The following is a 22,483-nucleotide window of genomic DNA, read 5'->3' as shown; positions in this document are numbered from 1 at the left end:
GCATCTCCAAAAAAAGGGTCCAGGCAAATAGGTGTGAAAAACCTCAGCTGGAGACCCTGGAGAGCCGCTGCCGGTCTGAGAAGACAATGCTGACTTTGATGGACCAAGTGTCTGATTCAGTATAAGGCAGCTTCATATGTTCTTCATATGTTCCTCCTTTCCCTCCCCAGGGGAGGAGCCTCAGCCAATGGAGAAAACAGAGGTTTTGCTCTGTAGTTCTTCTGCAAATGAGCTAGCCTTGCAAAGCAAGCTGTGATGCAGAAGGGAGCAATAGAGAGGGAGAAGGAAGCAGTTGACAGCCAGTTGCTCGGGGGCCTGATAGGAGCCCCCGAGCAACTGGCCCCCGGGCCGCATGTTTGATACCCCTTTGCTAGGGGGTGGGTGGGAGTTAGCCTCTATAGTGGGATAAGAATCCCTATGCTCCTATTCAGCCTTGGGGGCGTCCAGGGCTTTTTTTGTAGCAGGAACTCCTTTGCCTATTAGGCCACAAACACCCTGATGTAGTCAATTCTCCTGGAGCTTACAGGACTCTTAGTACAGGGCTTTCCGTTGCTTCAGACCGGGGGTGGCCAAACTGTGGCTCTTGCACAGACGTGGTGGGGCTCTCAAAGCCCTCCCCCCCTCAATCAGCCAGCTTGGAGAAGGCGCTTGTCTCTTTAAATCACTTCTCCCAGCCGAGCCAGCCAGCGGCTTGGAGAATGAATTGAAAGTTTTATTTATTTATTCATTCAGCTTGTATCCTCAGGGCAGCTTACTTTAGGTCACAAGACCAATATTAATTAACGGAAGAAATGTAGAGGCTATGTAGAGAAAGAATGGAACATTGAAAGAAAAGACATTGGACAATTTTTTAATAATGAGTATTAGAAAAAGGCAGAATATGAATTTAGATTGTTATAGTTAAAGGTACCTTCATAAGTGAACTTTAAGTGTATAACTTCGGCGGGAGTCCAGTAACGGAGGGAGGGGGGTTTAGAAAATATCATATGGGTTAGGGATAGAGATGCTATAAATGGATATTGTTACCATATGCTATCAATAAAATTCTTTAAAACAAATAAGACCAACATTAATAGACAAAAGATAAAAATACAAGTGTGGTATTTTTCGCTCCATAAGATGCACTCCCCCCCCCAAAAAAAAGTGTGTGGGGGGAGTGCGTGCGTCCCATGGAGTGAATACTGCAAAAAAGGGGCGTGGCCAAGGACAAGCGCATGGCGGGCAGGAGGGTCCAATCTACGCGCCCCTCCCCTCCGCGAGGTGGGGCCAAGAGCGCTGAGGGGGGGGGGCTGTGGGAACCCTGCACTTCCTCGGGAGTAGGAGCGCTGGGGCTGGGGGGGGGGGGTTGACTTGGGGGCTGGGAAGAAGCCAACGCGTGTCGGAGGAAGGGGCTGCAGGGCGGCGCAGGCCGGGACCCCTCAGGGAAGCAGCCTTTGGTCAGCCAGGTGCATCTTATGGTCAGGTGCGAAAAACAGTACATAATAAAAACATATAAGACAATTACGTAAAACAACGGTAGGTGCTATTTGATCTCACGTTAAAATATATCGCTGTATTGACGTTAAAGTTGCTTTCTTTCCACCTCTCTCTCCCCCCTCCTATCCCTCTATTTTCCTTCCCTCCTCCGACATCCATATCCTGCGGCTCTCAAACATCTGACATTGAATCGATGCGGCTCTGACATTAAGCAAGTTTGGCAAGCCCTCTTTCAGACTGACACAGTTGCCCACCCGGATCTGCCTCCAAGGGTAGAATAAGCAGGCTGAAAAGAGGCGGACAGAAGCCAGCGCAGCACGTACCTCTCACAGGTGCAGCTCAGTAGGACAGCCAGAAAGTTGTACACTACGTAGGTGAAGATGACGGCGATGATGGTGCCCCGGGGGATGGAATAACTGGGTCGCTTCAGGTCCCCTGAGGGGTGGGAGAAGGCAGAGATTAAGACACCTGGAGGCCAGAGAGGTCTCCTTCCTCCCTCCATGCCCCTGCCCAGAGCAATTTCCACAAGGCCAGGACACTAGAAGCCCCCCCACTGTTGCCCCCTCAAGCACCAAGAAGACAGCACCACTGCTCCAGACATAAGAGAAACCATGCTGGATCAGTCCAGTGGACCCCTCCAGTCCAACACTCTGTGTCACACAGTGGCCAAAAAACTCAGGTGCCATCAGGAGGTTCATCAGTGGAGCCAGGACACTAGAAGCCCTCCCACTGTTGCCCCCCCTCAAGCACCTAGAATACAGAGCATCACTGGTCCCAGACATAAGAACATAAGAGAAGCCATGTTGGATCAGGCCAATGGCCCATCCAGTCCAACACTCTGTGTCACATAAGAACATAAGAGAAGCCATGTTGGATCAGGCCAATGGCCCATCTAGTCTAACACTCTGTGTCACATAAGAGAAGCCCTGTTGGATCAGGCCAATGGCCCCTCCAGTCCAACACTCTGTGTCACACAGTAGCCAAAAAACCCAGGTGCCATCAGGAGGTCCACCAGCGGGGCCAGAACACTAGAAGCCCTCCCACTGTGCCCCCCCCAACCACCAAGAATACAGAGCATCACTGGCCCCAGACATAAGAACATAAGAGAAGCCATGTTGGATCAGGCCAATGGCCCATCCAGTCCAACACTCTGTGTCACATAAGAACATAAGAGAAGCCATGTTGGATCAGGCCAGTGGCCCATCCAGTCCAACACTCTGTGTCACATAAGAATATAAGAGGAGCCATGCTGGATCAGGTGAGTGGCCCATCCAGTCCCACACTCTGTGTCACATAAGAACATAAGAGAAGCCATGTTGGATCAGGCCAGTGGCCCATCCAGTCCAACACTCTGTGTCACATAAGAATATAAGAGAAGCCATGTTGGATCAGGCCAGTGGCCCATCCAGTCCAACACTCTGTGTCACATAAGAACATAAGAGAAGCCATGTTGGATCAGGCCAGTGGCCCATCCAGTCCAACACTCTGTGTCACATAAGAATATAAGAGGAGCCATGCTGGATCAGGCCAGTGGCCCATCCAGTCCAACACTCTGTGTCACATAAGAACATAAGAGAAGCCATGTTGGATCAGGCCAGTGGCCCATCCAGTCCAACACTCTGTGTCACATAAGAATATAAGAGGAGCCATGCTGGATCAGGTGAGTGGCCCATCCAGTCCCACACTCTGTGTCACACAGTGGCCAAAAAACCCAGGTGCCGTCAGGAGGTCCACCAGTAGGGCAAAAACTCCAGAAGCCTTCCCACTGTTGCCCCCACAAGCACCAGGAATATAGAGCATCACTGCCCCAGACATAAGAAAAGTCATGCTGGATCAGATCAGAGGCCCATCCAGTCCAACACTCTGTCTCACACAGTGTCCAAAACCCAGGGGTCATCATGCTATGACTAACAGCCACTCATCAAGAAAGTAAGAGAAGCCTTGTTGGACCAAGCCAGCGGCTCATTTGGTCCAACGCTCTGTGTCACACAGTGGCCAAAACCCAGGGGCCATCAGGAGGTCCACCAACAGGGTCAGAACTCCAGAATTCCTCACTCTTGTCCCCCAAGCACCGAGAAGATAGAGCATTACTGCCACATAAGAACATAAGAGAAGCCATGTTGGATCAGGCCAAAGGCCCATCCAGTCCAACACTCTGTGTCACACAGAGGCCAAAAAAACCAGGTGCCATCAGGAGGTCCATCAGTGGGGCCAGGACACTAGAAGCCCTCCCACTGTGCCCCCCCCCCAAGCACCAAGAATACAGAGCATCACTTGCCCCAGACAGAGGGTTCCATAAGAACAGAAGAGAAGCCATGTTGGATCAGGCCAATGGCCCATCCAGTCCAACATTTTGTGTCACACAATGGCCAAAAAACCCAGGTGCCTTCAGGAGGTCCACCAGCGGGGCCAGAACACTAGAAGCCCTCCCACTGTTGCCCCCCCCTCAAGCACCAAGAATACAGAGCATCACTGGTCCCAGACGTAAGAGAAGCCATGTTGAATCAGGCCAATGGCCCATCCAGTCCAACATTTTGTGTCACACAATGGCCAAAAAACCCAGGTGCCTTCAGGAGGTCCACCAGCGGGGCCAGAACACTAGAAGCCCTCCCACTGTCCCCCCCTTCCCAAGCACCAAGAATTCAGAGCATCCCTGCCCCAAACAGAGAGTTCCATATGAACAGAAGAGAAGCCATGTTGGATCAGGCCAATGGCCCATCCAGTCCAACACTCTGTGTCACACAATGGCCAAAAAAACCAGGTACCATCAGTGGAGCCAGGACACTAGAAGCCCTCCCACTGTGCCCCCCCTTCCAAGCACCAAGAATCCAGAGCATCCCTGCCCCAGACAGAGAGTTCCATCTATACCCTGTAACTAAGTGCCATTGATGGACCTCTGCTCCAGAAGTTGATCCACACGGCTCCTCCTCCCATCCCGGCCTTCTCTGACCAGTCCCACAATTCCACACTCACCAGACATGTTGGAGCCGGCCATGATGCCTGTGCAGCCGTTGAACATGACCGCAAAGACGGTGCTGAAGCTCATCATGCGTCCAGTTGTGTAATCCACGGTGTAACCGGCTGCGGGGGACGGAAGAGAAAGGGGGACGGAGGAGTCATACGCAGAGAAGAGACTAAGGAGGTGAAAGCCCCCAACAGGCAACACAAAAGGCCCTGACAAATCAATATATCTCCAGTTCTGTTGCGCTGTGAAGTCCCTTATGATTGAATTTATAGCAAATGATGACTCCATCTTCTGTTTCAGCCACCCCCAAATAATTCCTAGTTCTGCAATGCGGATATGTAGTTAGTTCTAGCCAGGGCTTTTTTGATAGCAGGAACTCCTTTGCATATTAGCCCTGATGTAGCCAATCCACCAAGAGCTTACAGGGCTCTTTTTACAGGGCCTACTGTAAGCTCTGGGAGGATTGGCTACATCAGGGGTGTGTGGCCTAATATGCAAAGGAGGTCCTGCTAGAATTCCTGACAGGGCTCTTCGTACAGGGCCTACTGAAAGCTCCAGGAGGATTGGCTACATCAGGGGGTGTGGCCTAATATGCAAAGGAGGTCCTGCTAGAATTCCTGACAGGGCTCTTCGTACAGGGCCTGCTGGAAGCTCCAGGAGGATTGGCTACATCAGGGGGTGTGGCCTAATATGCAAAGGAGGTCCTGCTAGAATTCCTTACAGGGCTGTTAGTGCAGGGCCTACTGAAAGCTCCAGGAGGATTGGCTACATCAGGGGGTGTGGCCTAATATGCAAAGGAGGTCCTGCTAGAATTCCTGACAGGGCTCTTCGTACAGGGCCTGCTGGAAGCTCCAGGAGGATTGGCTACATCAGGGGGTGTGGCCTAATATGCAAAGGAGGTCCTGCTAGAATTCCTGACAGGGCTCTTCGTACAGGGCCTACTGAAAGCTCCAGGAGGATTGGCTACATCAGGGGTGTGTGGCCTAATATGCAAAGGAATCCTGCTACCAAAAAAAAAAGCCCTGTTTATAGCTCTAAATTTTAAGTTCACTGACTCTAATCTGGGAGTGGTTGTGCGTGCAGATTCTTACCTGGGCAAACCAGGTTTGATTCCCCACACTTCCACTAGCAGCTGCTGGAATGGCCTTGAGTCAGGAATAGCTCTCGCAGAGCTGTCCTTGAAAGAGCAGCTTTTTAGAGAGCTCTCTCAGCCCCACCCACCTCACAGGGTGTCTGTTGTGGGGGAGGAAGGTAAAAGGAGACTGTGAGCCACTCTGAGACTCTAAGTAGAGGGCGGAATTTAAATCCAATGTCGTCGTCGTCTTCTTCTTCTTCTCATAAAAAGACCTACTGTATATTTTTGAGTCAACTCCCCGAAAGTGCGGTTTCTCTCAGCTACTGTTCTGCCTTCAGCCCAGTGTTTAGCGCATCTCTTAGTGTGCTCCAATTGTATCTAGTAGAGCCGGGAGATCCTAAGATTGTCTGGCAACCTGAAGTTCGAGCCTTTTCTTAGCAGTGAGCTAGACTTACTTTTTTTGGGGGGGGGGGGGCTGAGAGAGTTCAGAAAGAGCGGTGACTGACCCAAGGTTGCCCAGCTGGTTCCACACGGGAGTGAAAGAACTGGACCGCTACGCAACTCACCCGCGAGGTTGCCCTGTAAGGTCCGGAGGCTGAAGCCGGTGAAGGAGGTGTTGACGAGGCCCGTCCCGTTACCCTCGCTGCCAGGCAGCTGCACGGTGCGAGGCCCCACCAGGACGAAGCTGAGGCAGACGGTGCCCAGGACGCCCATGACGACGACGAAGATGAGGAAGGTGGCTTTGGCGTAGATGTCGGCGCCCACCAGGCACACCACGAGGCAGAGCAGCAGGATCACGGTCCCGTAGAGAACCTCGAACCAGTAGCCACTCGGCAGGACGTGGACGCTGCTACTCACGCTGCTCTCTGCCATGAAAACCAGCTCAGGGTTAACTCACCAGTCAAGCATCCAACCTGCTACATGGAATCATAGACCTCCAGGGACCTCCAGGGTCATCTAGTCCAACCCCCTGCACAATGTAGGAAACTCACAAGTACCTCCCCCTAAATTCACAGGATCCTCATTGCTGTCAGATGGCCATCTAGCCTCTGTTTCAAAACCTCCAAGGAAGGAGAGCCCAACACCTCCCAAGGAGGAAGCCTGTTCCACTGAGGAACTGCTCTAAACTCACAAACACCTCCCCCTAAATTCACAGGACCTTCATTGCTGTCAGATGGCCATCCAGCCTCTGTTTAAAAACCTCCAAGGAAGGAGAGCCCACCATCTCCCCAGGAGGAAGCCTGTTCCACTGAGGAACCGCTCTAAACTCACAAACACCTCCCCCTAAATTCACAGGATCTTCATTTCTGTCAGATGGCCATCTAGCCTCTGTTGAAAAACCTCCAAGGAAGGAGAGCCCACCACCTCCTGAGGAAGCCTGTTCCACTGAGGAATTGCTCTAACGGTCAGGAAGTTCTTCCTCATGCTGAGCCGGAAACTCTTTTGATTTCATTTGGTTCTGGCCCTACCTTCTGAGGCCACAGAAAACAATTCACAGAATCCTAGAGTTGGAAGGGAACTCTAGGGTCATCTAGTTCAACCCCCAGCACAATGCAGGAAATTCACAAACCCCTCCCCCTAAATTCACAGGACCTTCATTGCTGTCAGATGGCCATCCAGCCTCTGTTGAAAAACCTCCAAGGAAGGAGAGCCCACCACCTCCAGAGGAAGCCTGTTCCACTGAGGAACCGCTCTAAACTCACAAACCCCTCGCCCTAAATTCACAGGACCTTCATTGCTGTCAGATGGCCATCCAGCCTCTGTTGAAAAACCTCCAAGGACGGAGAGCCCACCACCCCCAGAGGAGGAAGCCTGTTCCACTGAGGAATCACTCTAAACTCACAAACCCCTCCCCCTAAATTCACATCATCCTCATTGCTGTCAAGATGGCCATCTAGCCTCTGTTGAAAGACCTCCAAGGAAGGAGAGCCCACCACCTCCCAAGGAGGAAGCCTGTTCCACTGAGGAACGCTCTAAACTCACAAACACCTCCCCTAAATTCACAGGATCTTCATTGCTGTCAGATGGCCATTCAGCCTCTGTTTAAAAACCTCCAAGGAAGGAGAGCCCACCACCTCCCGAGGAAGCCTGTTCCACTGAGGAACTGCTCTAAACTCACAACCCCCTCCCCCTAAATTCACAGGACCTTCATTGCTGTCAGATGGCCATCCAGCCTCTGTTTAAAAACCTCCAAGGAAGGAGAGCCCACCACCTCCCGAGGAAGCCTGTTCCACTGAGGAATTGCTCTAATGGTCAGGAAGTTCTTACTAATGTTGAGCCAGAAACTCTTTTGATTTAATTTCAACCCATTGGTTCTGGTCCTGCCTTCTGGGGCCACAGAAAACAATTCCGCACCATCCTCTAGATGACAGCCCTTCAAGGACTTGAAGATGGTGATCCTATCACCTCTCAACCGCCTCCTCTCCAGGCTAAACATGCCCAGCTCCTTCAGCCTTTGGTCTCCAGACCCCTCATCATCTTCTACACTTTCCCCCCCAGCAAGCTGGGGACTCATTTTACCGACCTCGGAAGGATGGAAGGCTGAGTCAACCCTGGGCCGGCTACCTGAATCCAGCTTTCGCTGGGATAGAACTCAGGTCGTGAACAGAGAGTTCAGACTGCAGTACTGCAGCTTTACCACTCTGCGCCACGGAGCCGCTTCCATATAAAGGGAAGGCATTTCAACAGTGTGCGGTCCTTTCAAGTTTGATGGCCAGCACTCCCCTTGGAGCTCAATGATGCTTGTCACACCCCCATGTCTCCTGGCTCCGCCCCCAATGTCTCCTGGCTCTGCCCTCAATGTCTCTTGGCTCCACCCTCAATGTCTCCTGGCTGCACCCTCAATGTCTCCTGGCTGCACCCCCAATGTCTCCTGGCTGCACCCTCAATGTCTCCTGGCTCCACCCCAATGTCTCCTGGCTCCACCCCCAATGTCTCCTGGCTCCACCCCCAATGTCTCCTGGCTCCACACTCAATGTCTCCTGGCTCCGCCCTCAATGACTCCTGGCTCCGCCCTCAATGACTCCTGGCTCCGCCCTCAATGACTCCTAGCTCCGCCCTCAATGTCTCCTGGCTCCGCCCTCAATGTCTCCTGGCTCCACCCTCAATGTCTCCTGGCTCCGCCTCAATGACTCCTGGCTCCGCCCTCAATGTCTCCTGGCTCCGCCCTCAATGACTCCTGGCTCCGCCCTCAATGACTCCTAGCTCCGCCCTCAATGTCTCCTGGCTCCGCCCTCAATGTCTCTTGGCTCCACCCTCAATGTCTCCTGGCTGCACCCCCAATGTCTCCTGGCTCCACCCCAATGTCTCCTGGCTCCACCCCAATGTCTCCTGGCTCCACCCCCAAAGTCTCCTGGATCCACCCCCAATGTCTCCTGGCTCCGCCCCCAATGTCTCCTGGCTCCGCCCCCAATGACTCCTGGCTCCGCCCTCAATGACTCCTGGCTCCGCCCTCAATGACTCCTAGCTCCGCCCTCAATGTCTCCTGGCTCCACCCTCAATGTCTCCTGGCTCCGCCCTCAATGTCCCCTGGCTCTGCCCTCAATGTCCCCTGGCTCTGCCCTCAATGTCCTCTGGCTCTGCCCTCATTGTCCTCTGGCTCCGCCCTCAATGTCTCCTGGCTCCGCCCTCAATGTCCACTGGCTCCGCCCTCAATGACTCCTAGCTCCGCCCTCAATGACTCCTGGCTCCGCCCTCAATGTCTCCTGGCTTTACCCCCAATGTCTCCTGGCTCCACCTTCAATGCCTTCTGGCTCCAACCTCAATGTCTCCTGGCTCCACCCCAAAGTCCCTAGATATTTCGTGAATTGGACTTGGCCACACTACTGGGTGCCCGTGGGTCACACTCACCTCCCGGGACTCCGAAGTCGTCCACGACGGCTTCCACCAGCCCCAAGACGTAGAGGGCGCTGCCGCAAACGTTGGCCAAGAAGAACATGATCCCGATGCTGCCCCCGAACTCGGGCCCCAGGGCACGGCTGATCATGTCTGCGCCAGGGGAGGGTCAAGGAGCTTCATGGAATGTCACGACTTTGCAAGGCGGTGAAGGGAGAGGACCCGTGTCCTTCCACTACGACCACGGCCCTGTTGCTGGGAGAGCAGCAGTGTAGATGGGCTCGCTTGGGCTTACAGATAGGGTTGCCAGCTCCAAGTGGGAGATTCCTGGAGATTTGGGCTGAAGTCGGGGGATGCAAGGACCCCAGCGAAGAAGACGACTATATTGGATTTATATCCCGCCCTCCACTCCAAATCTCAGAGATAAGAGTCTGCGCACTTAACCATTACAGCAAACAGGCTCTCAGGAGACAGACACCCTGTGAGGTGGGTGGGGCTGAGAGAGCTCTCCCAGCAGCTGCCTTTTCAAGGACAACTCCTGCGAGAGCTATGGCTGACCCCAGGCCAATCCAGCAGGTGCAAGTGGAGGAGTGGGGAATCAAACCCGGTTCTCCCAGATAAGAGTCCGCGCGCTTGACCACGACACCAAACTGGGGTCCAGTGCCACACAGCCCACCCTCCAAAGCAGCCATCTTCTCCAGGGGAAGTGACTTCTGTAAACTGGAGAGGAGCTGGAATTCCGGGGTATCCCCAGGTCCTACATGGAGGCTGGCATCCCCAGCAGAAATTAAAGGAGGGAGAAGAGTTCCAGCCACGGTTCCCTCTAAGCTGCGTTAGTGTGAGTTAGCTCACGGTTTTTGAGCCTCCGACTCACACATTTTCATCTTGGCGCAGGGAAAATGGCCCCAGAGAGAACTAACGAATGCAGCACCTCACGAAGTTTAATCCCGGCAGCTCACGAAGTAGAATTTTTGCTCACGAGTCTCCACAGCTGAGAGGGAGCATTGGTTCCAGCATGCGGGGTGGGAGGGCATGCTGCCCAGAAGCGTTTGATTGGCACCTCAATGCTTAACCAGATGGCACTGAGTACCGTCGCCTTTTTTGATGGCTATCCCAAATCCTCAGCGGTGGAAATCCAAGCAACCTTATAAAAAGGGGTCGTTTTGTCAAAAAATAGGTGGTGGAGCTCATTAGAGTAACTCATTAGCATATGCCGCGCCCCCCCCCAGCCAAAAGCAACCCGACCCAAGAAAGGAGAGCCCCGGGAGAGCGAGGCCTGCTTGGGCTGACTAGAGATCCAACCAGCCCAAGCAGGCGTCACTCACCTGGGCCTCTCCTTGCTCCCCCACCAGCCAAAAGCAACCTGACCCAAGAAAGGAGAGCCCCGGGCAAGCGAGGCCTGCTTGGGCTGGCTAGAGATCCAACCAGCCCAAGCAGGCGTCACTCACCTGGGCCTCTCCTTGCTCCCCCACCAGCCAAAAGCAACCTGACCCAAGAAAGGAGAGCCCTGGGCAAGCGAGGCCTGCTTGGGCTGGCTAGAGCTCCAACTAGCCCAAACAGGCTTCATTCACCTGAGCCTCTCCTTGCTCCCCCACCAGCCAAAAGCAACCTGACCCAAGAAAGGAGAGCCCCGGGAGAGCGAGGCCTGCTTGGGCTGACTAGAGATCCAACCAGCCCAAGCAGGCCTTGCTCACCTGGGGCTCTCCTTGCCCCCGCCTCCAGACAAAAGGCCAGCAAGTCACCCGCCACCAAAATTCACATAAGAAGTGGAGAAAGGGTGGTGCGAGCTTCTCCAGGGGTTAATGAAGTCAGCTGGGGGCGTGGCAAAGCCCCTGGGGATTGGCTGGCTGCCCACTCTCCTAATCCAGGGATTGTTATGCAGCTGCACCTCCTATTCAATGGACAAGGTAGGTGGGGAGGAGGAGGGGGAATCCTCAGAAAGGTTCAGGAGCTGCACTCCTGTGAGCTCCTGCTGAATTCAAGGCTTGCTTATAAATGAATATTGGTACACTCAAAAAAAAATGTCTTCTGCACTGATTGGAAGGATACAATAAGCCCCACCAGCATCCAAGGCCCCATTGGTGGAGATGGCGCAGACTGACAGGACCGTCATGCCAATGATGAAGTACGCTACAACAAACATCCCCAGGGATTGGTACAATCCAGCCTGGCCCACCACAAATCCTGCAAAGGAAGAGAGAGAAAGAGAGAGAGAGAGAGAGAAAGTGAGTCACCTGAAAGGTAGCAAATATCACTGAGCACCCCTGGCTTTCTCCAAGGGGCTTTCTAAGCCATGTGAGCAATTGTGGAGAGGGAATCCATCCATGCTGGGTTGCTGAAAAGGATGAGGAAAAGGAGAAAAATTACAGCAGGGGATCAACACAATTCTGTATGTTCCAGGCTGAAGACCCCACACAGTTCCTCTGGACAGTTCCTCTGGACAGCCAACAACAGGGCAGAAAGGCCGAGGCCTTCATAAGAACATCAGGAGATACCTGCTGCACCAGACCAATGTGTCCATCTAGTCTAGAATCCTGTTCCACAGAGTGGCCAATCAGTTCCTCTGGATATCCAACAACAGAGCATAGAGGCCAAGGCCTTCATATAAACATCAGGAGATACCTGCTGGACCAGACCAATGGGTCCATCTAGTCTAGCATCCTGTTCCACAGAGTGGCCAATCGGTTCCTCTGGATATCCAACAACAGAGCATAGAGGCTGAGGCCTTCATAAGAACATCAGGAGATACCTGCTGGACCAGACCAATGGGTCCATCTAGTCCAGCATCCTGTCTCACCCAGTGGCCAACCAGTTCCTCTGGAAGGCCAAAAACAGAGCATCAAGGCCTTAATAAGAACATTAGGAGATACCCGCTGGACCAGGCCAGTGGTCCATCTAGTTCAGCATCCTGTCTCACTCAGTGGTCAACCAGTTCTTCTGGATGGCCAACAACAGGGCAGAGAGGCTGTGGCCTTCATAAAACATGAGAAGAGCCCTGATGGATCAGACCAGTGGTCCATCTAGTCCAGCATCCTGCCTCACAAGGAGGCCAACCAGTTCCTCTGGAAGGTCAACAATAGGCCATAGAGGCCGAGGCCTTAATAAGAACATTAGGAGACACCCGCTGTACCAGGCCAGTAGTCCATCTAGTTCAGTATCCTGTCTCACTCAGTGGCCAACCACTTCCTCTGGATGGCCAACAACAGGGCAGAGAGGCCGAGAGGGACATTCATAAGAACATCAGAAGAGCCCTGTTGGATCAGACCAGTGAGGGTCCATCTAATCCAGCTTCCTGTTTCACCCAGTAGCCAACCAGTTCTTCCAGATGGCCAACAACAAGGCAGAGAGGTTGATGCCTTCATAAGAACATCAGGAGATTCCTGCTGGACCAGACCAGTGGTCCTTCTAGTCCAGCATTTTGTCTCATGCAGGGGCCAACCAGTTCTTCTGGAGGGTCAACAACAAGGCAGAGAAGTTGATGCCTTCATAAGAACATCAGGAGATTCCTGCTGGACCAGACCAGTGGTCCATCTAGTCCAGCATTTTGTCTCATGCAGGGGCCAACCAGTTCTTCTGGAGGGCCAACAACAGGGCAGAGAGGCTGAGGCCCTCCCCTCATGTTGCCTCCTGGCTCTGGGATTGAGTAGTTTAGTGCCTCTGAAAGTGGAAAAACGGAAGATGAGGGAAGCTAGGCACAGGGGAGCCTTGGAGGAAGGGGAAAGATAAAAAAATTGACGGGTTTTTTTTTTGTTGTTGTTGTTATTTCGAGTGTCCCAATTCTACACAGCCTCTGGCAATCCAAGCGCCTTGAATGACAAGCGTACCCAATCACAGGTGTCGGTTACAGCAGCGAGCGAGCAATTCTGACGCTCGCATCAAAAAAAGCAAGTCGGAAGTTATGAATCAAGGGGCACGGCGCGCGATAGCACTCGCGCAAGCCTGAGAGGACAGAGAGAATATAATTACGCTTCAGGGCGGGAAAGCAGTGAAACGCGATGACTAAGACGTCCAACGGAGGTTATACAGCGAACCCGACTGAGTGCAGGTTCAAGGAAGCGCTTCCCTCCGCCAGCTTCTAATTAGCCGGCGGAACTCCCTGCCACAGGATGCTGGGAGGGTGACTAGGCAGGCGGCTTTAACAAAAAACAAACGAGACGGGTTTGAGAAACGCAAGCCGAGCGACAGCTTTCAGGAGCCGCATAAACGGGGCTGCCGAGTCCAACTCAAGAAGGATTGGAGGAGTTTGGAGGGGCAGCCGGGAGCAAGTGTGTGACAAGCACGGTTGAACTCCGAAGGGGGTTCTGGCCGTCACGTTTAAAGGGAACCGCACTCTCCTTTTAAATACCTCCCCCCCCCCATTTGGAAAGAATGAAGGATAGGGGCACCTTCTTTTGGGGCTCACAGAATTGGACCCCCTGGTCCATTCTTTTGGAAACTTGGAGGGTCTTTTGGGAAGAGGCTCCATATACTGTGCTGAAAATTTGGTGCCTCTGTCTCAAAAAAACGGCTCCCCGGAGCTCCAGACACCCACGGATCGATTCATTATTCCCTATGAGAATCAGTCTCCATAGGGAATAATGGAGTGCCAGCAGACATCCCCCACGCGCTTTCTGATGACCCTGAAGCAGGGGGAAGGCCTCCAAACCAGGGGATCTCCCCCCCCCAACCTGGGGATTGGCAACCCTAAGTATAAACCAATTCACTGTGGCTAGGGGCGAGCGGAGGGTCTATTTCTGTCGCACCCTCTCTGCAAGCGTCCAAAGTCATCGGGTTGGCGACTGTACGAAGCACAAAACCCAGCTACGCCTAATCCGGGCTACCGTTTCTAGAACATTCCACGAAGAGGGGGGGAGGAACTATCTCACAGCAAATCTTTGCCCCCAGGACCATTAAGATCACGCAGAAGGGATTTCATCTGAGCTGCCGTTTCCAGTTGTGGGGTCTTAACGGTTTCATGTCGGACGTCGTGATCCTTTTAATTGCTGATTTTAACGGATATTTTAATCTATATTCTAACTGGTGTTTAATTGCATTGTGAAAGGGTTTACGATGTTTTCAATTTTGTTTTTATACTACACGCTGTTACCTGCCCTGAGCTCACCCATACAGGGTGTTATCTTGGCTCATTTATCTGACGTATCACCAGCGTTGCCTCGTGAAGGAAGAGGGAGGGGTGTGATCAGGGGTGGAATTCTAGCAGGAGCTCCTTTGCGTATTAGGCCACACCCACCTGGTGTAGCCAAGCCTCCAAGAGCTTACACAAAAGAGCCTTGTCAGCTCTTGGAGAATTGGCTTCATCAGGGGTGTGTGGCCTAATATGCAAAGGCAGGGGTGGAATTCTAGCAGGAGCTCCTTTGCGTATTAGGCCACACACCCCTGATGTAGCCAATCCCCCAAGAGCTTACACAAAAGAGCCCTCTAAGCTCATGGAGGATTGGCTACATCAGGGGTGTGTGGCCTAATATGCGAAGGAGCTCCTGCTAGAATTCCACCCCTGGGTGTGATCCAGGAAGTCCCCTGAGTCAAATCCTGCGTCCAGCACCAGCTCTCTCCAGTTGCCTTTAGGCAATAGCACTCTCTCTTGTAATACAAGACCGTAGCACTACTCTTCCTGCCCTGCAGGGACGGCGCAGAGAGGACCGGGCTTTGCACGCTTCCTAATTGTTATCAGGGCCTTTTTTTTAATAAAATGCCCAGCAGGAACTCATTTGCACATTAGGCCACACCCCCATGATATCACCATTGTTGTGCAGGAACTCATTTGCATATTAGGTCACACCCCTGGCATCACCATTGTTTCCCGTAGGCCGTTTTTTGTAGAAACAGCCCAGCAGGAACTCATTTGCATAATAGGCCAAACCCCCTGACATTGCCATGGTTTCACACAGGGCTTTTTTTTTTTAAGAAAAAGCCCAGAAGGCACTCATTTGGGTATTAGGCCACACCCCCTGACACCACCATTGCTTTGTGCGGGGCTTTTTGGGAGAAAAGGCCCAGAAGGAACTCATTTGCGTATTAGGCCACACCCCCTGTGCATGCCTCCTTCGAAAAAGCCCCGATTGTTATTCTTCTGAACCACCTTCTTTTTGTTTTGCGGGATATGTAGGATCGCAAGCTCTGGGTGAGGAAACATCTGGAAATGGGGGGGGCAGCGTCTGGGGAGGATAGGGAGGAACAAGGGTACAAGGCCTCCAAAGCAGCCATTTTCTCCAGGGGACCTGATCTCTGTTGCCTGGAGACACAACTGCTGGGAGATCTCCAGGCCCTGCCTGGAGGTTGGCAGCCTTAAGGCCTCAACAGCATCCTGTCCTGGGGAACGGCCCTCCGCTTGATGCAGGCCCCAGCCCCTCACCTGGTGCTTTGCTCCTCATCAGGGCGAAGATTCTTTATTTGCAGCCAGGGAAGAACCCTCTGAGGCCCGTTCCAGGAAGCGTGGAGGCTGCAGCAACCTGCAGAGGAAAGGCGGGTCGGCTGGCCACGTGCCAGCTGCTGAAAGCCACCAGGGAAGGAAGTCATCAAACTCCCCAGCCGCCTGCACCCGCCACGGCTTGGCACTCCCCCAACCCCTGCGCTGTTCTCATTCCTGAGCCTCGGGCGACAGAATGCAGGCGAACTCGACGGACGAGAAAGGGCGACGCAGGCAGGAGGCCGGAGGAACGTCGCTGGCTGGGAGCCACAAGAAAGTCCTTGCCCGGCGTGCCTCCCAAACCCACACCTGACGCAGTTCAGCCTGAAAACTCAGCAACCCTGCCTCAATGAACAGGGCAGAGGCGCTGAGGCTCAGTGGAAGAGCACCCGCTCTGTATGCAGAACGTCCCTGGTTCAAACCCTGGCTTCTCCTGTTAAAAAAGACCAGGCAGGAGGGGATGGGAAAGACCTCAGTCTGAGACACTGGAGAGCTGCTGCCAGCCCGAGCAGGCAATACTGACCTTAACATAAGAGAAGCCATGTTGGATCAGGCCAATGGGCCATTCAGTCCAACACTCTGAATCACACAGTGGCCAACACACACACACACGCACACATGAACACTGTGGCTAACAGCCACTGATGGACCTCTGCTCCACAGTCTATGCTTGTAGCCGCCACGACCTCCTGTGGCAGTGAATTCCACATGTGAATCGCCCTTTGGGTGAAGAAGTACTTCCTTTTATCCGTTCTAACCTGACTGCTCAGCAATGTCATCGAATGCCCGCGAGTTCTTGTATTGTGAGAAAGGGAGAAAAGGACTTTTCTCTACTTTCTCCATTCCATGCATAATCTTGTCAACCTCTATCATGTCACCCCGCAGTCGACGTTTCTCCAAGCTAAAGGGCCCCAAGTGTTTTAACTTTTCTCCATAGGGAAAGTGTTCCAACCCTTTAATCATTCTAGTTGCCCTTATCTGGACTTTTCCCAATGCTATAATATCCTTTTTGAGGTGCGGTGACCAGAATTGCACACAGTACTCCAAATGAGACCGCACCATCGATTTATACAGGGGCATTATGATACTGGCTGATTTGTTTTCAATTCCCTTCCTAATAATTCCCAGCATGGCGTTGGCCTTTTTTTATTGCAAACGCACACTGTCTTGACATTTTCAGTGTGTTATCTACCACGACCCCAAGATCTCTCTCTTGGTCAGTCTCTGCCAGTTCACACCCCATCAACTTGTATTTGTAGCTGGGATTCTTGGCCCCAAGGTGCATTACTTTGCACTTGGCCACGTTGAACCGCATCTGCCACGTTGACGCCCACTTACCCAGCCTCAACAGATCCCCTTTTAGTGCCTCACAATCCTCTCTGGTTCTCACCACCCTGAACAATTTAGTGTCATCTGCAAACTTGGCCACTTCACTGCTTACTTCCAACTCCAGATCATTAATGAACAAGTTAAAGAGCATGGGACCCAGTACTGAGCCCTGCGGCACCCCGCTGCTTACCGTCCTCACATCACCTTGATGGGCCAAGCCCTGCTTGGCATGCAGAAGGTTCAATCCCTGGCATCTGCCTTTTAAAAGAACCAGGTAGGAGGTGATGTGAAAATCCGAGACCTTGGAGAGGAGGCATTACTGACCTCGACACGCCAAGAGCTTCTGCTTGGCATGTAGAAGGTTCGATCCCTGTCTTCTCCCTTTGACAAGGACCAGGCAGGAGGGGATGTGAAAGACCTCAGCCTGAGACCCTGGAGAGCTGCTGCCAACCCCAGCAGGCAATACCGACCTCGAACAGGTCCAGACAAGCTGGAACGGGTCCAGAGGAGGGCGACGAAGATGGTGAGGGGTCTGGAGACCAAGTCCTATGAGGAAAGGTTGAAGGAGCTGGGCCTGTTTAGCCTGGAGAGGAGGCGGCTGAGAGGTGATAGGATCACCATCTTCATGTCCTTGAAGGGCTGTCCTATAGAGGGGTCTGGAGACCAAGTCCTACGAGGAAAGGCTGAAGGAGCTGGGGATGTTTAACCTGGAGAGGAGGCGGCTGAGAGGTGATAGGATCACCATCTTCAAGTACGTGAAGGGCTGTCCTATAGAGGGGTCTGGAGACCAAGTCCTATGAGGAAAGGCTGAAGGAGCTGGGGATGTTTAACCTGGAGAGGAGGCGGCTGAGAGGTAATAGGATCACCATCTTCATGTCCTTGAAGGGCTGTCCTATAGAGGGGTCTGGAGACCAAGTCCTATGAGGAAAGGCTGAAGGAGCTGGGGATGTTTAACCTGGAGAGGAGGCGGCTGAGAGGTGATAGGATCACCATCTTCAAGTACGTGAAGGGCTGTCCTATAGAGGGGTCTGGAGACCAAGTCCTACGAGGAAAGGCTGAAGGAGCTAGGGATGTTTAGCCTGGAGAGGAGGCGGCTGAGAGGTGATAGGATCACCATCTTCAAGTACGTGAAGGGCTGTCCTATAGAGGGGTCTGGAGACCAAGTCCTACGAGGAAAGGCTGAAGGAGCTGGGGATGTTTAGCCTGGAGAGGAGGCGGCTGAGAGGTGATAGGATCACCATCTTCAAGTCCTTGAAGGGCTGTCCTATAGAGGGGTCTGGAGACCAAGTCCTATGAGGAAAGGTTGAAGGAGCTGGGGATGTTTAGCCTGGAGAGGAGGCGGCTGAGAGGTGATAGGATCATCATCTTCAAGTCCTTGAAGGGCTGTCCTATAGAGGGGTCTGGAGACCAAGTCCTCTGAGGAAAGGTTGAAGGAGCTGGGCCTGTTTAGCCTGGAGAGGAGGCGTCTGAGAGGTGATAGGATCACCATCTTCAAGTCCTTGAAGGGCTGTCATCTAGAGGGGTCTGGAGACCAAGTCCTACGAGGAAAGGCTGAAGGAGCTGGGGATGTTTAGCCTGGAGAGGAGGCGGCTGAGAGGTGATAGGATCACTATCTTCAAGTCCGTGAAGGGCTGTCATCAAGAGGGGTCTGGAGACCAAGTCCTGTGAGGAAAGGTTGAAGGAGCTGGGCCTGTTTAGCCTGGAGAGGAGGCGGCTGAGAGGTGATAGGATCACCATCTTCAAGTACGTGAAGGGCTGTCCTATAGAGGGGTCTGGAGACCAAGTCCTCTGAGGAAAGGTTGAAGGAGCTGGGCCTGTTTAGCCTGGAGAGGAGGTGGCTGAGAGGTGATAGGATCACCATCTTCAAGTCCTTGAAGGGCTGTCCTCTAGAGGGTGGTGTGGAATTGTTTTCTGCGGCCCCAGAAGGCAGGACCAGAACCAACGAGTTGAAACAAAATCAGGAGAGTTTCCGACTCAACAGTAGGAAGAACTTCCTGACCGTTAGAGCGGTTCCTCAGTGGAAACCGGCTTTCTCGGGAAGTGGAAAGTTGGAGTGGAGTCCAGGGGCGCTTTGAAGACCAACGAAAGTTTTATTCAAAGATAAAAGCTTTTGCGAGCACACCCGCTTCATCAGATACACACGGCAGCTCCAGTAGTTTTGAATAAAACTTGGCTGGTCTTAAAGGTGCCCTTGGCCCCGAACTTCGTTCCCCTGCTTCAGACCAACATGGCTGTCCACCGGAATCTATCGTGATGGACCGAGGGTCTGATTCTGTCTACGAATTTTTGTATTGTGAGAAAGGGAGAAAAAGTACTTCTTCCTCTGCTTTCTCCATCCCACGCGTCATTTTGTAAACTCCAGTGCGGAGGGTGACAGGCTAACACCTGTGATGTCTGGGCCTCATCATGGGCTGCAACTTGACAGCACTTCTCTGGAGCCGGGACAGTAGGGTTGTCAATCCTCAGGTTGGGGCAGGGGATCCCCCAGTTTGGAGGTCCACCCTCCACTTCAGGGTTATCAGAAAGCAAGGGGGGGAGGGAAATGTCTGCTGGGAACTCTATTATTCCCTATGGAGACTGATTCCCATAGGGAATAATGGAGAATTCATCTGTGGGTATCTGGGGCTCGGGTGGGGGGCTGTTTTTTGAGATAGAGGCACCAAATTTGCAGCTTAGCATCCAATGCCTCTCCTCAAAAGACCCTCCAAGTTTCAAAATGATTGGACCAGGGGGTTCAATTCCACAAGCCCCCAAAAGAAGATGCCCCTATCTTTCATTATTTCCAGTGGAGGGAAGGCATTTAAAAGGTGCGCAGTCCCTTTATATGCGAGGGCCAGAACTCCCTTTGGAGTTCAATTATGCTTGTCACATCCTTGCTTCTGGCTCCGCCCCAATGCCTCCTGACTCCACCCCAAAGTCTCCTGGCTCCACCCCCAAAGTCCCGAGATATTTCTTGAATTGGACTTGGCAACCCTATGGAACAGGGAAGCACAAAACACTGATGAGAAATCAATGAGGGGTTTTTAAAGCAGAACACACACATGTGCGAAAGCACAGCTGGGATGAGGGGAGGGGAAAGTGGCATTGTTAGGGCTGCCAATCCCCAGGTATCTGGGGGGGGGCCCTGTTTTTTGAGGTAGAGGCACCACACTTTCAGCATAGCATCCGGTGCCTCTCCTCAAAACACCCTCCAAGTTTCAAAAAGATTGGTCCAGGGGGTCCAATTCTGTGAGCCCCCAAAGACAATGCCCATATCCTTCCTTATTTCCAGTGGAGGGAAGGCATTTAAAAGGAGCACGGTCCCTTTAAATGTGATGGCCAGAACACCCTTTGGAGTTCAATGATTCTTGTCACACCCTTGTTCCTGGCTCCACCCCCAATGTCTCCTGACTCCACCCCCAAAGTTTCCTGGCCCCACCCCCAAAGTCCCCAGATATTTCTTGAATTGGGCCTGGCAACCCAAGAAATCTGAAAGCGCCGTGGCGCAGAGTGGTAAAGCTGCAGTCCTGCAGTCGGAGCCCTCTGCTCACGACCTGAGTTCGATCCCAGTGAAAGCTGGGTTCAGGTAGCCAGCTCCAGACTGACTCAGCCTTCCATCCTTCCGAGGTTGGTCAAATGAGTCCCCAGCTTGCTGGGGGGGAAGCGTAGACGACTGGGGAAGGCAATGGCAAACCACCCCGTCAAAAGTCTGCCGTGAAAACGTTGTGAAAGCAACGTCACCCCAGAGTCGGAAACGACTGGTGCTTGCGCAGGGGACTACTTTGACCTTTACCTTTTTGACCCTGGAAATTGTGTTACCCATCAGCAGCAGCTGTCACAAAAATTAACCGACGCAGACTTGGGGGACTCATTTCCCAATCACAAAATACTGCATTCTGGGTTCTGGAGAAAAGCGACACTTCCAGAGATGGAAGGAAGCAAAGCCGAGCAAACCTTCTGGATTCCCCACACCCATGAGCTCATGAATCACAGGGCGGCTAGGAGCCGGCAAACCAAGGAGTCCCCAATGCATTTACCTCGACTCACGAGGTGGCCTTCTGCAGCCCAACAGCAGTGGCGCCAGGGGTGGAATTCTCGCAGGAGCTCCTTTGCATATTAGGCCACACACCCGATGTAACCAATCCCCCAAGAGCTTACAAGTGTCTGTTTTGTAAGCTCTCGGAGGATTGGCTACACCGGGGTGTGTGGCCTAATATGCAAAAGAGCTCCTGCGAGAATTCCACCCCTGAGCGGCGCCGAAGCAAGCCCCGGAGTAAATCTTCACAGTGCTTCTTCTCACCGCCGTTAAAGGGTTAATACCAGCTCAGGACAGACCCAAATTCTGGCTCAGGCCTTCACGTAAACAAGAGAAAGGGGTTCACCTTTCCACGCCCACGTGGGTTCTGCTAATTGCAAACGCCACCCCACATTTTTTTCCTTCTCAGACTAATAATGGGGGAAGGGGAGGCCATCAGCAGAACGGTGCAGGGGTGAAAGGGTTAATCCCCTCCCCCCCACGCATCGCAACGGCTATTAAAAAATGCTGGTAATCGCAGCGTGCTTCATGGGATTTTTGCAAAGATTACTAGGCAATGCACACAAAATGCACGACTGTTCCAAAGCACTACATCAAGACTAAGATTGTTAATGTATTGGAGGGGGGAGGCAGAATTTGAAATCACCCAGTTCTTGTGGAAAGGCCCTAATCGGTTCGGAAATGCCCTAAAGTGGAAACTCCAACCCTGGTTCCAACTCACACCTTTGCCACAACGGTGGAGACTGTTTTCTCAGTTTCAATCCATTCTACAGGGGTGTCAAACACACAGTCCGGGAGCTGAATCAGGCCCCTGGAGGGCTCCTATCAGGCCCCGGAGCAACCGGCTGTCATCTGCTTCCTTCACCCTCTCTCTCGCTTCCTTCTCCATCACAGCTTGCTTTGCTGGGCTTGCTCAATCGATCGCACAGGAGCGGCAGAGCAAAACCTCTATTTTCTCCATTGGCTGAGGCTCCTCCCTTGGGGAGGAAGGGGGGGGAGACGTATAGCTTTCTTTGCCGGACCCTCTCAATCACACCGCAGAGCTACTGAGCCGAGCCCCTCTTCCTTCTATTGGCTGAGGCTCCTCCCCCTCCTGGTCCCCTGGGGAAGGAAGGAAAGAGCCAGAGCTTCCTTGGCCCAGTTCCCTGGATCCCATGGGAGACAAACAAAGAAAACACCTTTAAGACCAACGAGTGCTAATGTTTTAAGCACGTTTTGTTTTAAGTGGTTTTTTTTTAAAAAAAATCTTTAATTGTGTTTTCCGTGCCCTTTATTGAAACTGAGAAAACAGCCTCCACCGCTGTGGCAGAGGTGTGAGTTGGAACCAGGGGTGGAACTGCTGTGCTCTGAATTCTGAATTCGAAACTCCCTTCTTGTGTGAAC

General features: G+C 52.7%; 1 protein-coding gene across 1 annotated transcript in view; it reads right to left on the bottom strand.

Annotated features, from left to right (window-relative positions):
• Window positions 1-22,483, bottom strand: part of LOC132574471 (solute carrier family 12 member 9-like) — a 188,501-nt gene that overhangs the window by 137,915 nt on the left and 28,103 nt on the right. The window contains exons 2-6 of the mRNA XM_060242823.1: window positions 11,400-11,534; window positions 9,366-9,503; window positions 6,083-6,382; window positions 4,450-4,557; window positions 1,800-1,911 (exon numbers count right to left, since the gene is read on the bottom strand). Of these exons, the coding sequence (XP_060098806.1) occupies window positions 1,800-1,911; window positions 4,450-4,557; window positions 6,083-6,382; window positions 9,366-9,503; window positions 11,400-11,534 (793 nt within the window). The remainder of the gene's footprint in view (window positions 1-1,799; window positions 1,912-4,449; window positions 4,558-6,082; window positions 6,383-9,365; window positions 9,504-11,399; window positions 11,535-22,483) is intronic.

The sequence above is a fragment of the Heteronotia binoei genome, chromosome 6 (genome assembly GCF_032191835.1).
Source record: "Heteronotia binoei isolate CCM8104 ecotype False Entrance Well chromosome 6, APGP_CSIRO_Hbin_v1, whole genome shotgun sequence".
Classification (NCBI taxonomy): Eukaryota; Metazoa; Chordata; class Lepidosauria; order Squamata; family Gekkonidae; genus Heteronotia; species Heteronotia binoei.
This window is presented reverse-complemented; position numbering and strand designations above follow the sequence as displayed.